The 15,310-nt window shown below is 42.7% G+C and overlaps 1 protein-coding gene across 2 annotated transcripts in view; it reads left to right on the top strand.

Moving 5' to 3' along the window:
- LOC108438614 (potassium voltage-gated channel subfamily D member 3-like) overlaps positions 1–15,310 on the top strand; it is a 161,608-nt gene that overhangs the window by 498 nt on the left and 145,800 nt on the right. For both annotated transcript variants that reach the window (XM_017716536.2, XM_017716535.2), the window contains exon 2: positions 2,555–3,731. In XM_017716536.2, coding sequence (XP_017572025.1) covers positions 2,629–3,731 — 1,103 coding nt within the window. In that variant the 5' untranslated portion in view covers positions 2,555–2,628. The remainder of the gene's footprint in view (positions 1–2,554; positions 3,732–15,310) is intronic.

The following is a 15,310-nucleotide window of genomic DNA, read 5'->3' as shown; positions in this document are numbered from 1 at the left end:
CTCTGAAGTAGCTCTGTTACCGAATTAGAGATTTCAGCTTTGGCTTTTTATCAGCGGCGGACTGTCATCGCACTGACCGCTGAAAACGCAAACTCCGCTCTCGGCTTATGGCTCAACAGGTATCTGCACGTAGTCCACTGGTCCACTGTGCACTGAGTGGAACTGAACATCCACCTGTAAAAGCCTGACCAGCTGTCAGAGCCGGCCTGACCACTAATACCACTAATAATAAAGGGTAAAAGAACTTCCACACCCAGTTCTACTATCTGTAAAGAGACGGTTCTGTAATAGTTCTTTAGTAATGGTTCTATACAGCACCAAAAACTCCTGATCCTATAGAATATGTATACCTGTAGAATCCTATACCTATAGAACCAAGAATTCCTTTACCCAATTCTATAGTCTTAGACAAAAAAGTCGGTTCTTTAATAGGTTTTTAGTAATGGTTCTAGCACCAAAACCTCCTATACCTATAGAACGCATACCTACACGTATTCTATACCTATAGAACCAAGAATTCCTCCTATTTTAAAGTCTTAAAAAAGATGTTTTTTAATAGTTCTTTAGTACTGGTTCTACTGAGCACCTATATAATACCTATACCTATGGCTATAGAACACCTATACATATAGAATCCTATACATATTGAACGAAGAATTCCTTTACCCAGTTCTGTCTTCAAGACAAAAACGTTGGTTCTTTAATAGTTTATCAGTAATGGTTCTATACAGCACCAAAAACCCATAAGTATAGAACAGCTATAACTATAGAATGCTGTACATATACAATCCTATGCCTATAGAACCAAGAATTCCTATTCTTAATTCTGCAGTCTTAAAAAAGGTGGTTCTTTAATAGTTCTTTAAAATGGTTCTATGGAGCACCAAAAACTCCTATACCTGTAGAACATGTACCTACGCCTATCCAATACTTATAAAACCAAGAATTCCTATACCTAATTCTACAGTCTTAAAAAATATGGTTCCTTAATATGGTTCTGTATAAGACCAGGAACGGTTCCCTTACTGTCACAAGCTTGATATTAACAGTAGAAGAACCCTCGTTAGTGCTATTCAGAACTATTTTCATGATACCATATACGACACGTTCTCCAACAAGCTGAAGAACCATTTAACCATGCAAAGAACCATCCAAGCATGAAATGGTTCTATATAGAAGTCATGGTTCTAAATAGAACCATTTCTTGTATTGAAGAACCCTTGAGAAAACATGTTTTAAGAGTGTGGGGTAAGATATCGCAGCTGTCTGAAGAAAATCGCGCATCTCCAGTTTTATCGTTTTTCAGTTTTTGTCGTAATTTGAAAAAGCCTGTAACTCTTTACACTGCGTGTAAATTTCCTGATGAATGGACCAAAAAAATGACCCCAAGCAACTTGGGAAAGACGTCTGGTTCCATTGACTGCCATTAAAAGTAGAGTAGGTTTTTTCCCTCTCCTGTAAAGTTACCATTTTGGAGATACGAGGTTTTGTTCCGACAGCGATATAATCCACGGTACCAACAGTGTGTTGCTGAGTTTATCAGCATTATTCTCATGTCCTTTAAGTTTTCTTTAAAATCTAAGCTTTAAAATCGCAGCAGTTCACATGAAGAGACGCTCTGGCCAAAATCCAGAATATGAACCCATCACTGTTTTTACTGTAAACGTGCCCTTTTTGCCTTCGCCTGGTCCCGTAGTCATTTCTAAAGGGAGACGTCCTAATTTAAATACTAAAACTCCCTTCTGATGATGTATTTTGAAGGCGGAACTTGGTTGTGAAGGAGCATAAATGCCTGGGGCTCGAGCTTTTTTCGCTCCCTTTATCAAAGAAAAATACAAAATGATCCATGATGTGTACCTGATGGGGCTGAGGGGTGCAAGAACACAGCATAACAGAAAAAGCATATTACGTGCAAGAGTGCTAGTTTTAGCCTCAAGTGTCACCTTAATGAGTATCTACAAGGAGAGTATCATGATAAATACTCAAACACCAGAAGTCCATAGAACTCAGTGACGTCACACAATATTGATTTTTTTCCCAGTCCAGTCCAGTCCAGTCCAGTCCAGTCTAGTCCAGTCAAGCATTTTCCGCTGATATTATTGGCCTGAAATCGATGCCTGGTATTAGACCGGTGCAGTATCTAGTCTTGGGTGCAGAGCTGTTTTTGGGCTGACCATGGCACAGTAAACTCTGTATCATGAGATGTGTCATAGCGGTATACCTGTGCCACTCCTGCACCGAATGCACTGTAGTTAATAGCATGAAAAGACAAGACAGTACAATTTGCTGTTATCCATGATGAGTATATAGTGTAGAGCTGCTTTAAATGCAGTATATTTACTGCTTTAACATACATCCTTGATCAGCAAGGCTGAGATCCTTGCGAAAGATGGGCATTATTCAGGTAGATTGGGGAACAGGTGTTGTAAAGAGGTCACAGTTTGTGGAGTCCAGTTTTCTATATTGGTGGCACAGACTGATCATTTTGTTTTCGGTCCTTCCACACTGTCACACAGCCTGACTGTACTGTCTATTTTTACTCCCCCTCTCAAAGATGATGGCTGATTTTAGAGCAAGCTGTGTTTGAAGGAGACGCACCTGTCCTGAGGATCCTGTGTTGGAGTCAGCATGGCAACTGGAGTAGCAGCATGGCTCCCTTTTGCCCGGGCAGCTGCCATCGGCTGGATGCCAGTGGCAAATTGCCCCATGCCCCCTGCTCCCAGGGAACACAGCAAGAAGCAGGACGAGCTCATCATTCTGAACGTCAGCGGGCGCCGCTTTCAAACGTGGAGGACCACACTGGACCGTTATCCGGACACCCTGCTCGGCAGCACTGAGAAAGAATTCTTTTACAACGAGGAAACAAAAGAGTACTTCTTCGACCGGGATCCGGATGCATTCCGCAGCGTCCTCAACTTTTACCGCACGGGCAAGCTGCACTACCCGAGGTACGAGTGCATCTCGGCCTTCGACGAGGAGCTGGCTTTCTTCGGCATCATCCCGGAAATCATCGGCGACTGCTGCTACGAAGAATACAAAGATCGCAAGCGGGAGAATGCGGAGCGCCTCATGGATGACCAGGAGGAGAACAAAGACAGTAAACTGCCCAACATGAACTTCCGGGAGACCATGTGGAGGGCCTTCGAGAACCCCCACACAAGCACCATGGCCCTGGTGTTCTACTACGTGACTGGCTTCTTCATCGCGGTTTCCGTCATCACCAACGTGGTTGAGACAGTTCCTTGTGGTTCCACGCCCAACCAGAAGGACGTGCCCTGCGGAGAACGTTACACCGTAGCCTTCTTCTGCATGGACACCGCCTGTGTCATGATCTTCACTGTGGAGTATCTCCTGCGGCTGTTCGCGGCGCCCAGCCGCTACCGCTTCATGCGGAGTGTGATGAGCATCATCGATGTGGTGGCCATCCTGCCCTACTACATCGGCCTGGTCATGACCAACAACGAGGACGTGAGCGGCGCCTTCGTCACCTTGCGTGTCTTCCGTGTTTTCCGCATCTTCAAATTCTCGCGCCACTCGCAAGGCCTTCGCATCCTGGGATACACGCTGAAGAGCTGCGCTTCGGAGCTGGGCTTCCTCCTCTTTTCCCTCACAATGGCCATCATCATCTTTGCCACAGTCATGTTCTACGCGGAGAAGGGGTCGAGCTCTAGCAAGTTCACTAGCATTCCCGCCTCTTTCTGGTACACCATTGTTACAATGACCACGCTGGGGTAAGTGCGGCTCACAGATTACCTTCCGGTTGTGCTCTGTCATTAAACTGCCAGGTGTCAGAAACTGGTAGTTTCGTCTAAGAAACCTATTATCATGTTGCTTCCTCAAGCAATCCATTCGCATTGTTGTAGGCTTCTCTCTTGTTGTTTAACAGCGCCACCAGGTGCTGGGGAGGTGAAGGCAAATGCATGCTACTCTCAGACATATGGGGACCGTTGCATTGTCTAGAAATACTTGCAATTAGGTCTGGGAGCACTTATCGGTTTGTCATTAATCATCATTCTTTACTTTGGGTTTAAAGCTTCCATTTTTATGAATGAGCGTTTGGCGCTCCGGTCCATGGATGGAAACTCTAGTTCTGGTTTTACTTCATTCACACATGCAGCAGCCAGTTGCCCTGTGTGTGAATGTCACACTGTTACGTTTTGTACTTTATTTATAGCAAAATAACAATGGGAAATGTGTTATTGTGCTACCGAACTATGCCCACACTGGGGCAGGGGGGCGAGTTAAGTGCCTCCTGAGTGGTTTGATGTATATGATTCATTGTGGAGAAATGCAGCAGCTCAGATTTCCCTTCATTTAGAGTAGCTTTGGACGTCTATTTTCAGCTTTTGTTTTTTCAAAATAAACATATAAATAAATAGATATAACTGGTTAATTTCAATTTAAAAAAAAAACAACAGGGCAACAGGAGTCGGATCAGTTTATGGAAGAGTAATAGCAGTTTCTAGAAGAATGGAGGGATGGGGAAGGAATAAATTAAAGGACAAGGTGCATACCAGTTACGGATGGGTAAAAAGGAGCAATGGCTTTGAGGAGTGTTGCAACACTTCTATTTAGTACTTAGTTTATTTACTACAAGACGCGGGTCACATTTCCGCAGCCCTGCGGAGGCCCAAGCAGCTGATTCATCGCTAATTAGCAAAGAGAGAACTGGGAAAAATCATGAAGATGAGTTGGAAAGCTCAGGTTCACTTCGTCCGATCATTTCTTTACGTTACACTTCAAGTTTTCCAGTAAGCACTTTCCCATTAACTGGACAAATCTATGATCATTTGACATGTTTAATGATGGCCAAGTCTGCCGTGAGCTGCACCACGATAAAGCCAAAGTTCTTGGCAGTGAGTGTAAAGCCTCAGGCGTGAAGGGTAAACAGCATGTGATATGATCAGAAATCCATTTGGTCAAATTATCACACGTTTACCCACTAAGTGGTAAATACCTCTTATTGTTATGTGATGCAAAAGTGGAAAATGGACTGGGGCCATAATGGCTGTGAGTAAGTGTTGCAAAGACGGATGCCGTGCCTTCTCAAAGGCCCAGTGGGTATAAGTAGCTGTCAGAGTGACTAATAGTGCGAACCACTACATCTGCTCACAAATATAAACCTTCTTGATATCTGCTGTTTACTGTGCCGAGAGCAGACCGAATAAGGACATAACTGTTGTAAGGTGGACAGCAGTGACCGAGCCGAGTTGGTCGTTAGGGGTAAGGAGCCTTATAAGAGAGTTTTTGAGAAGTCAAATGAAATTTATGAGATGCTCCTGGCCGAGGCTAATTTATCAGAACAGCGTGCTTCAGGGGGAATCAGGCCCCCTTACCATTTCCGGGGAAACACTTTTTCCCATGTTTGTGAAAGCTTTGTAATTAGGAAAGCTAAAAAAGGACACTAAAGGATTAGGATGGTATTAAAAAAAAGAGAATTATCTAGCTTTGGTTTTTTTTTTCCATGGCCAACCCTGTTTGTCACATCTCTTAACATGTGATAATCTAAATAGGATCTGCTATGGATAATCCCCCCGAAACACAATGCCTTCAACAGGATTAAGGGTTTGCGTTTCAGGTGAAACATTCCATGCCGACTGATTGCAGTGACGCATTATGAAATGAGCGCACTAGACTAGACAAGGATTTCAGATAAATCCATTTTCTTAAGCATTCCCTGTTTTCCCCAAACACGAAATTGGCTTCACTGTAAATGATCTACTGTTCTGTCGTGCCTCAAAAGCTAATTGCCTGGAACAGACAACTTTTTCTTAGAGCGACTGCTTAACCCAAATGTAGGCCCAGATTCCGTTTACATGATGCATGGAGATTTAATTTCATTGTCACTCATGAAATCACAATTTAGTCATTTCATTTGTTATTCCACTGGGGATCATGCAGATTGCTTTGCATGAGCTGTGATGAGAAAACGACTTGCCTCATAAAAAAAAGATTTTTCAGATATTTTTGACCTCATAAATGCTGAGAAAAGCCAGCGGTAAAGCAGTATTAAAAAATTACACTGATGTTTTCAGGGATTAAACTGGTTTTTGAATACAGTGTAATCCCAGCATATCCAAAACCACTGTCCACATTCATTTCCAGCTGGGTTTACAGAAAGTTAATGTCTATTTTCAGCCAGTTGGGATGTGCATGGGTACTCGAGTACAGAGTTAGCCATTCCGAGGGCTGGAGTTGCGCTGATGCCAGAACACTGTTGGAAATAAAGGTACAAACAGTGTAAATGTTCCCTCAAAGCTCCAGCAGTGGGTTTAAGGTCTGATTGTGGAGCGTAAATCAGTTCCTCCAGGTGAAAAGTTGGTATTTGTTCCTTTTCATAACCGAATGTTTAAAAACAGAACAGTAGAGTCAAAGCCTAGAGGCGAGGCGGGGTGTGTGGAGTCAGTCCAGCTTAGAACAGATCATTTCAGTGGATTATGGTTCAGTTATGTTCCCTGACTAAAGGCACTGAGACGGAGCCTTGAGGGAACCACCCCAGTGACAAGAGGGGTGACAGCTGTGTTCCCTTTTTTTCTAAATGTACCGTATTGGTACCGGCAATAGATATTAGCAATATCATGAAGCTTGACTAAAACAGTAGTACATCGGCAGTGGGTTGGCAAGCAGCAGTAAAAATGCTCATGGCAAAATCTGTAATGCCTGTATTCTAAAGGATGTCAATAGTAGTGGGTGATACACCAGTTGGAACTATTCCCTAAGTATTCGTTTCACCAGTATACGACAAATGAGCCAGGTACAAAGTGAAAACAGTACTAAACACGCTAACAGGAGCCCTTTACCTAATTATCACCTTTCAGAAATCACTCATCTCCTGCTGTGCAGTCTGTTACAGTCCAGGTTGTTATCAAAGGAGCGAGCATTGTAAAGATACATCCAAGGAACTGCCAGTCTTTTGGGGTAAAGGCTGTAGCCTGGTTTTAGCATTTAGCATAAAAAATTGGTATTGACGCATCACTAGAAATCACTCTTTTTTTTTACGCTGCCTCATGGGATCTAAGAAAGAAAATAGGAAGGAGTGAACATTATACACGAGGATACATGAAAGGAGCAGCCAGTCTCTTGGGGTAGCCATGACGAGCCTTTGGCCTGGGTTTAGCCTTTAGCATAAAAAAATTGTATTGATGCATCACTAGAAATCAATCATATTTGTGCTGCATCATGGGAATTAAGAAAGAAAATAGGCAGATCGGCCATTCAACAAATCAGAAATGTGCATGCCAACTGTTCACTTTTTAAAGAGCCAAAAATGCTGATTTTTATTTATTTATTTATTTTTATCACCATCTCCAGCTGCATTTTTTAGCTCTAGTGTTAGTGTTCACTTACTAGCTCTTTTAAGGCAGCCTCTCTTACATGAGCGCAGCAGTCAAAAGATTTCACTTCCCTATTTTTTGGCATTTTTTCCAATTTTCTCCCCAATTTATTCATGTTTGAATTCACCCTCTTGCTAGGTCTCCCCTCATAACATAATTCTAACAGTTCTAGGAAGACGAAGGCTAGCTGTGAACCCATCGTCTTTGGACAGCTCTACACGCTTGGAGGAGAATGCTAACTGCCAGTTCTGTTACGTCAGCTAAAACACCTGCATTGGCGTCGCACTGAGCGATGTGGGGGTAGGGAGGGCCATCCTACCCACCCAGAGAGAGCCAACAAAGTCTGTAGCTATAAATGTAGGGCTTGATTCACAGACGCTTGCAAAAAATTGAGCTAAGCTAAGAGATACTTTTTTGATCCCACAACTGGGGAAATTCCACCTCCGCATTTAACCCATCCGTGAAGTGAAACACCACATACACACCAGTGAACACACACAATAGGGAGCAGTGAGCACACTTGCCCGGAGCGGTGGGCAGCCCTATCCACGGCTCCCGGGGAGCAGTTGGGGGTTAGGTGTCTTGCTCAAGGACACCTCAGTCATGGACTGTCAGCCCTGGGGATCGAACCGGCAACCTTCCGGTCACAGGGCCAGCTCCCTAACCTCCAGCCCATGACTGCCCCAAGTTGCAGCAACGTACACTTTTAGATAAAGAGGTGCGACACTGTCACTGGGGCAGTACCCTTTTTGTCACTGTGGTGGTACCCTCAGGGGTACATCTCAGTACCTTTAGTCAGGGAACATAACTGAACCATAATCCATCAAAATGATCTGTTCTAAGTTGTACTGACTCCACACACCCCGCCTCGCCTCCAGAACTTTTATTTTATTGCTCTGTTTTAAAACATTAGTCTATAAAAAGATACAAATATCTACTTTTCCACTGGGAAAAACTTACCTAAGATACACAATTGGACCTTAAAACCACTGTTGCACCTTTGAGGGTACACTTACATTGTACCTTGATGAGCGAATCACGTACCTGCATGGTGCATTTTTTTCGAGGAATGTTACCGGAATTTCACCAGCACCCTTGGAGGAACCTTAAAAAAAATAGCTCTGTACCTTCATCATCACCCTGTTTGTTTTCTGAATTAATTACTATCTACATTTACAGATTGTTAACAGTTATTATGAACGAAGTGGCAGAATTTAAATTACCTCAATTAACCGGCAGCTCTGATTTCAGCGCTCGTTGAGGTCAGGTCAGCGGTGAGGGCAGAGGAAAAGAGAGGCTCAATTATATGTGCCGTATTTAGTGGAAGCGCCCATGTGTGATGGATAATTGGCTAAATTTTTATAAACCTTTTCCCTGGGAGGACAACCAGAAAGCTTTAATGCGAGTCTTTTAGCACCTAGGCAGAGTCAAAAATGTCATGGGAGCCAGTTTAAACTGCCCCAAACACACACACAGCGTCTCATTAAGCTCTGGGGTTTTACTTTAAAGTCAAAGTGAAGATTTCAGCGCTACTTCAGCTTCTGTTTCTGCTCACAGCTGGAGTGGCCAGTGTGACAATATGAAATGACCGTATGTACTTTCAGCGAGCATACGGAGTTATCAGTACTTCCAGAACACTGTGCAACTGAACAGCACGTTCTAAAGGCGTGTAGTTGGGGGAATGTAAGTCCAGTTCAACTTTAAATCTGTTGAAAACCGAAATCTGGTTTCAGGTTTTCCAGTAACTCGTGAAAGTGGAACATATACTAAGCATTTCTTGGATATAGATTCTTTAAAGTTTAGATTAATGTTTAGTAGCAGTTTTGAACATGAAATCATCTAGTAGCCTTTTTCAAAGAGCTTGGTCGATTTTTCAGAGTTGTGACATGATTCAGATCATCAGAACATACTGTCCAAAAAGTATCTCCAAAATGGGAACTTTACAGGAGAGGGCCAAACACTTCTTTTAATGCAAGTGAATGTAAAGAAAATTTATTCCAAGCAATTTTGGAGCATTTCTGTTGGTCCATATGTCATGACATTTTGACACAGTGTAAAGGGAGCTGCAGTAGTCAAATGAGGTTTTCTGTTATTATACAAACTCATTCAGAGGTTTGATGATTTTAGAGAAACCTATTGGTTCATTGTTCAGTGGTGGTGATGGGAACCAGACATCTGAACTGTTTAATGACTCTTAAAGCCTCCTGGTCCAAAACACACCCACCTACCTCCCCACACAATTACCTGCTTAACCACCCACCCACCTACCTACCTACCTACCTACCTACTTACCTACCTACCTACCTACCTACCTACCTACCTACCTACCTACCTGCCTACCTACCTACCTACCCACCCACCTACCTACCTACCTACCTACCTGCCTACCTAACTAAGCACCCACCCACCTACTTACTTAACTACCCACCCACCCACCCACCTACCTACCTGCCTACCCACCTAAGCACCCACCTACCCACCCACCCAATTGCCTACCTACCTACCTACCTACCTACGTACCTACCCACCTAAACACCCACCCACCCAATTACCTACCTACCTACCTGCCTGCCTACCCACCTAAGCACCCACCCACCCACCCACCCACCCAATTACCTACCTACATACCTACGTACATACCTAACCCCCCTACCTACCTGCTGTCTCCATTTCTGTCTATTTTTCTTTTTCTTCATTATTTCAACAAACCAGCTGACCTTTACCTTGTGTTTCATGATGAATGGACCAATATAAATGCTCCAAAATCACTTGGAATAAAACCTCTTTACATCGACTTACATTAAATGTTAAGAGGGTTTTGCCATTTTATTTTTTTGTTTTTGGAAATGAGATAAAATCTGTAATAAAATGTATTTTTGCATTGTAAACATTGTGACCCCTGGTTTCTGTCACCACCACCAGCACAATGACTGAACCATTTTACATTAGCCCACTCTGAATAACCTTGTTTACATCTCAATGACTGGTAAACAAGTCCAAACTCTGAAAAATCAGAATTCACTCAAGAAGGAGAGCACAGTGAGCAAGACCACAAACATCGGTGCTTCCCGGGCAGTATCCTCGTTAAAGTATCTTGGTATTATATTTTGGTCATGTCGCTTTCTAAAAGCAGTGACCTCATTGGTTCTGCACAGTGGGTTGTATGACTGAAGGAAGCAGAGGTGTTTCTGAAGCGTATATATTTGCTCTCTGCAGCCATCTGCCCAACATTGTGGCCCAACATGCTTACTGACCCAGAGTTTTCACACCCCTGCTGGCTGCCCTAACTGCTGCGTGCGCCGTGATCAGTCATGCCGTGCCGCTCTGGCCGAGGTTTAATCAGGGCACTGGTAGCTTTGCAAAACATGAGCCACCCAAGAGATCCATTAAAGTGCAGGCAGGGGTGTTCTTGCTGTTTGATTAGACTAATATTTCTCATTTGTCCCATCAAGTGCCACTCAAGGCAAGCTGCCCGCGTCATTAAAATTCATCAGCCAGTCACCCTTAATGGAAAGGGGTGTGATATTTTGGGATTGTCGCCACCTGGAGTGAATCAGTACACTTTGTCTATGATTTGAGAATTAAATATTTATTATAATTTTTTTTCATATACCCCATTGACATTCATGTATTCCTCCTACATACTCTGACATGCTCCTGTGGAGGCCGCCGAGGTAAAATCACTCCGAAGTACTCGGAACAAAGGTAGGAACGGCCTTATTTGCATACGGATAACAAAACCCTCTGAAATGCATAGACTTCCATTTGCATCAATAACAGCGATTTGCACTTCAGCATTACAGGCTTGGCTCTGTGTTTTTAGAGCATCTCTGAATTTAATTGACTAGCAGCTAGAGGCAGCTGCTTGAGTCGGAAAGACGTGAGTGGATCCGTGCCATCTGTGGTTAAGAGGCATCCTAAAGACGGCAGCACGCAGAGACATTTGATCTCAGAAGTAACCCAGAATTGGCAGTGTGGCGAGTGGTGCCGCCAAGGGACTGTTTCTTATTCCCTCCTTAGCGGCTCTGGAGATCACAGAGAAGCCGTGCACCGTGAGCATAACGGCATAACACAATTCAAATAATTATGAATTCATATTTTATTCATCTCCCTGGTGCTGTACTTGTTATTCCAGACACCCACAAATCATAAGTAGACACTCCATCTCAACTGAGGTTCCCTGAAATAGGAGCGCAATTTTTAGTGCTTATTGCTCAGTAGGCTTTCTTTGAAACTCTCAAAGCAAGACACGTCCTCTCACCTTGCGAGACTGTGGAACGTTCAGCGCAGCGGCGTCGCAGAGAACTCGTTTTCACATCCTCTCTTTTGAGCATTTTGAGGTGCAGAAACTGACTTGTTGCCTTCTGTTCGGTCAGGGCTGGGCAATGTGACGATATTCAGTATCGTTACTATGATCAATTACGTCATGATGCGCTTTTTCGAGAATGTCCGAATCAGTGCGTCTAAAACACTGAACAATTGCATCATTAAAAAAAGACATTTAGACCAATTAGACCTGTAAACATCAACAAAAAACAGATAATCTGATCGGATGTCAGTCCATAACGTATGGACTGGTGGTTGGTTAGTGTAGTGGTTAACACCTTTGCCTTCTACACTGTAGACTGGGGTTCAATCCCCACCTGGGTAAACACCCTACACTATACCAATAAGAGTCCTTGGGCAAGACTCCTAACACCACCTTGGCCTACCTGTGTAAAATGATCCAATTGTAAGTCGCTCTGGATAAGAGCGTCAGCCAAATGCCATAAATGCAAATGTAATCCCATTGATCTACTACAGTGATGCCACAGTAGTCTCTAGGTCAGCTGTCGGCAACTCTTTTACTGCCCTGTCGTGGCTCCACAGCTGAATCAGATCAGTAGGTGATAATAAAATAATCCTCCTCTACAGTAAAATAAAGCTCTGCTGATCCTTCAACACAGTTTAACAGTAAATGGTCTTAAACGCTGGAGTTAATGTAGAACTGCTGATTCACCCTTTAACCCTGAAGATCAGCGCAGACGGCTGGTCACCATAGCAACGCAGACAACAGTCTCGCCTAACGAACGAAAAGGCAAAGATAGAGATTTAAGATGAACATCGACAAATTCGAGGTCAGTGGATTTATTAGCATTTATAATCACCCCAGCTGGTTTCCTGATACGTTAAATCTGCAACGAGAAACTGAAACACTAAAAAGTCGTGAAGCTACGTGAAGTCGCTTCTCATTCGCCAGCTTCTTGTTTGAATTTTCCCGTTCCACCTTATATGGTGCAGCACTTACATTTAAGGCGGAACAGGGAAATTCGAACAAGAATGGTGAGAACAGGTGAATGAGAAGCGACATCAGCCTGGTAAAAAACATTTGAGAGATGTTTTACAAGAAACTGTTCTACTTTGTGGAGAAGTTTCCTGCTGGAGATGCGAGAAAAGCAGCTACACCTGGGCTAAAGCTTAAAGCAGAGCAAAGTAAAGTCTGCACTTTATTTTATTATGCGTTATCCTATACTAGCACATCAGTACAGACATATTTACGGCCAAGCCGGTAAAATGGACATTAAATGTTGTGGCTCCCAAGGTAGTTCGAATTTTGTTGAAAGGACAGAATGGCTCTTCTTAACATTTGAGTTGCGACCCTTCCTATAGAGCAAGGTGGTCCACTTTTAAGACCAGAATAAAATCCTAATGATGTGTCTTGAAAGGAAGGAGGAACTTTGAGGTGAACGTTTGAAGGCAGTTTGAAATGGATTTTAATATCCCACTAGTTGGCAAATGCAGTATGAAGCCAGATTTAGGGGATTCCAAAGGGCTTTCTCTGTTGTATGAAGTTAGAGCTGCGTGATATGCACCTAAATGTTCATTCAGTAAAGCTGTTGGATATCATGATGATGACATTCAAAGGTGGTAAATTATGGTTAGTGTGTCCAAAGGAGGGGGCCTGGCTTTTTAAACAGAATTTAACCTTTCTTTTAAGCCAATAGCTAAAAATACAAAATTCACTATTGTGTAAAATTAAAAAACTACTAATACTTGTAGGTTTTTCTATAAAGGCAAACAAATGTAAATAGGCCAACAACGTGCATGAAAATGAATAAATCTGTATTTAATCCCTTAAAAAACTGCTCATAGTGATGCACGTTTGTTGTGACGCTAGCTTTTAAACTTTTGAGACAGCTCTGAGAGTGAGTGTAGTCAAGACTTTTGAAATATTTTTACAGGCTAGTTGTTAGAGCAGTTTTTGAGCTGTTCGTGTGTTGTTATTGGCTGTTATTTGATGAATATGCATGAAGCATGCAGGCTACTGCAGAAAGAGCACAGTGATGGACAAAAGGCACAAAAGGGGATACAAAATCTAAAATTCTGTCAAACCGAGGCGGCTGAGGGATGAAAACCCCGCACTACAGAATATTACATATTATAGCAGATAAGATTAAATGCTAGTTTTAGACAGAAGTGTCCCTTGAATGGCTTAATTTTATCTTGTATTGAAAGGAACCTGATGTAATCCTCTTCCTGTTATTGTGTATCACCTAGTATTGCATAGTTATTCTAACCACAACACTCAACCATCATTTTCAGTTTGATTAGTGCAGTTTCATTGCTGAGTGTTTTTGAAGAGGTTTGCTCCACTTTATTTTAGTGTTTAGTGATTTAAATTATTATGTTTTGGACTGAAATGCAAGAAAAAATGGGTTTAAAAGGTTTAAAATAGAAGCTTTTGCACTAACTGCTACTCCCAGTCAGGAGCAAATTCCACAGGCATATCTATAGTTCTCTCTCTGTACTGTCAAAGGCGGCGTGGCACCTCAAGATTGATAGTAGCTGTTTATCTTCTGAAGGTTGAACGAAAAAACTGTGTTTTTTCAGTATTTTGGGAATATTCAGGAAGATTTGGACGCAGTCCCAAAGCTACAGGGCAGTGGTTGAGATCTTCCCTCTGAAATGAGCCCCTCTAATAAAAGAGCATCACTTCATTAACAGCTACTAGCGCCGCTCTGTAGGCGACCCTGCCCGTCTGCAGGGACAGCAGAGGAGGGGAAAGTTCAGCTCCTCACTGCTGGGCTTTAGTTACATTTAGGGGTCATACGCCTTCAAAGAGGGGGGCAGTTATTTATTATCACCCCCCTAATTCTTCAGTGATATGAAGCTGAAGTCGGAGATTCTCCAGATTCTTGCTCGAATTTTCCCGTTCCACCTTAAATGGAGCAGCAGCTTCATTCTGGTGCTTCAGGCGTCAGAACTGCTGGACTATTTAAGGTGGAACGGGAAAGTTAGCTAGCCGGCTACCGAGACATTGGCATGCTATTAGTGATTTTTTATGGTTGTTATGAAGAAAAACGACCAAAATCCACTGAAACCACATTAAACTAAGATAAAACAGTGGATATTGTAACTTTTTAATGGAGAAAAGACCTACATTCATGGGTTTATTGGTCACTTGAGCAGCCGTCTTGCTCTTTTCTTTTCTCTATATCACTCCGTTTGGAGTCTCTTAAAAAAACCTCAGTTTGGAGGGTCACACAGCCCCAACACTTCGCCCTACCCCTGTATCTCAACAAAAACTGGGACGCCCTAGACGTGAATGCGCAAAACAGAGGGCTAAGTGGTAGGGGCGAGGGGCGAAATGGGACTGGGCCTTAGTTTTGTTCTTTGTTGCTCTGAACTGTAAATAGATTTATTTTTCTACCTTATTTGCATATTGATTTTTATAAATTAAGTTTGTTGGGCCAAACAAGTCATTTATCCGGATTGATTTAAGCGGGCTGATATTTACTGTCTTCTGCAACATCTATTTATTAAATTACCGATTGGAATAAATTTAATATAGAAGACATCAAATAAAAATACATTTTCCTAATTGGAGTAGTAAGAATCACTGCTACATCAGCTTACATTGAGGTTCCAGATGCACATGCGTGAGAAGGCACTATCCATGATGTGCTTTAATGTGCCCTCACAGTGGACCTGAAGGC

The sequence above is a fragment of the Pygocentrus nattereri genome, chromosome 21 (genome assembly GCF_015220715.1).
Source record: "Pygocentrus nattereri isolate fPygNat1 chromosome 21, fPygNat1.pri, whole genome shotgun sequence".
NCBI classification, from domain to species: domain Eukaryota; kingdom Metazoa; phylum Chordata; class Actinopteri; order Characiformes; family Serrasalmidae; genus Pygocentrus; species Pygocentrus nattereri.
The sequence above is the reverse complement of the archived record's forward strand: the minus strand, read 5'-3'. Positions and strand labels throughout refer to the sequence as shown.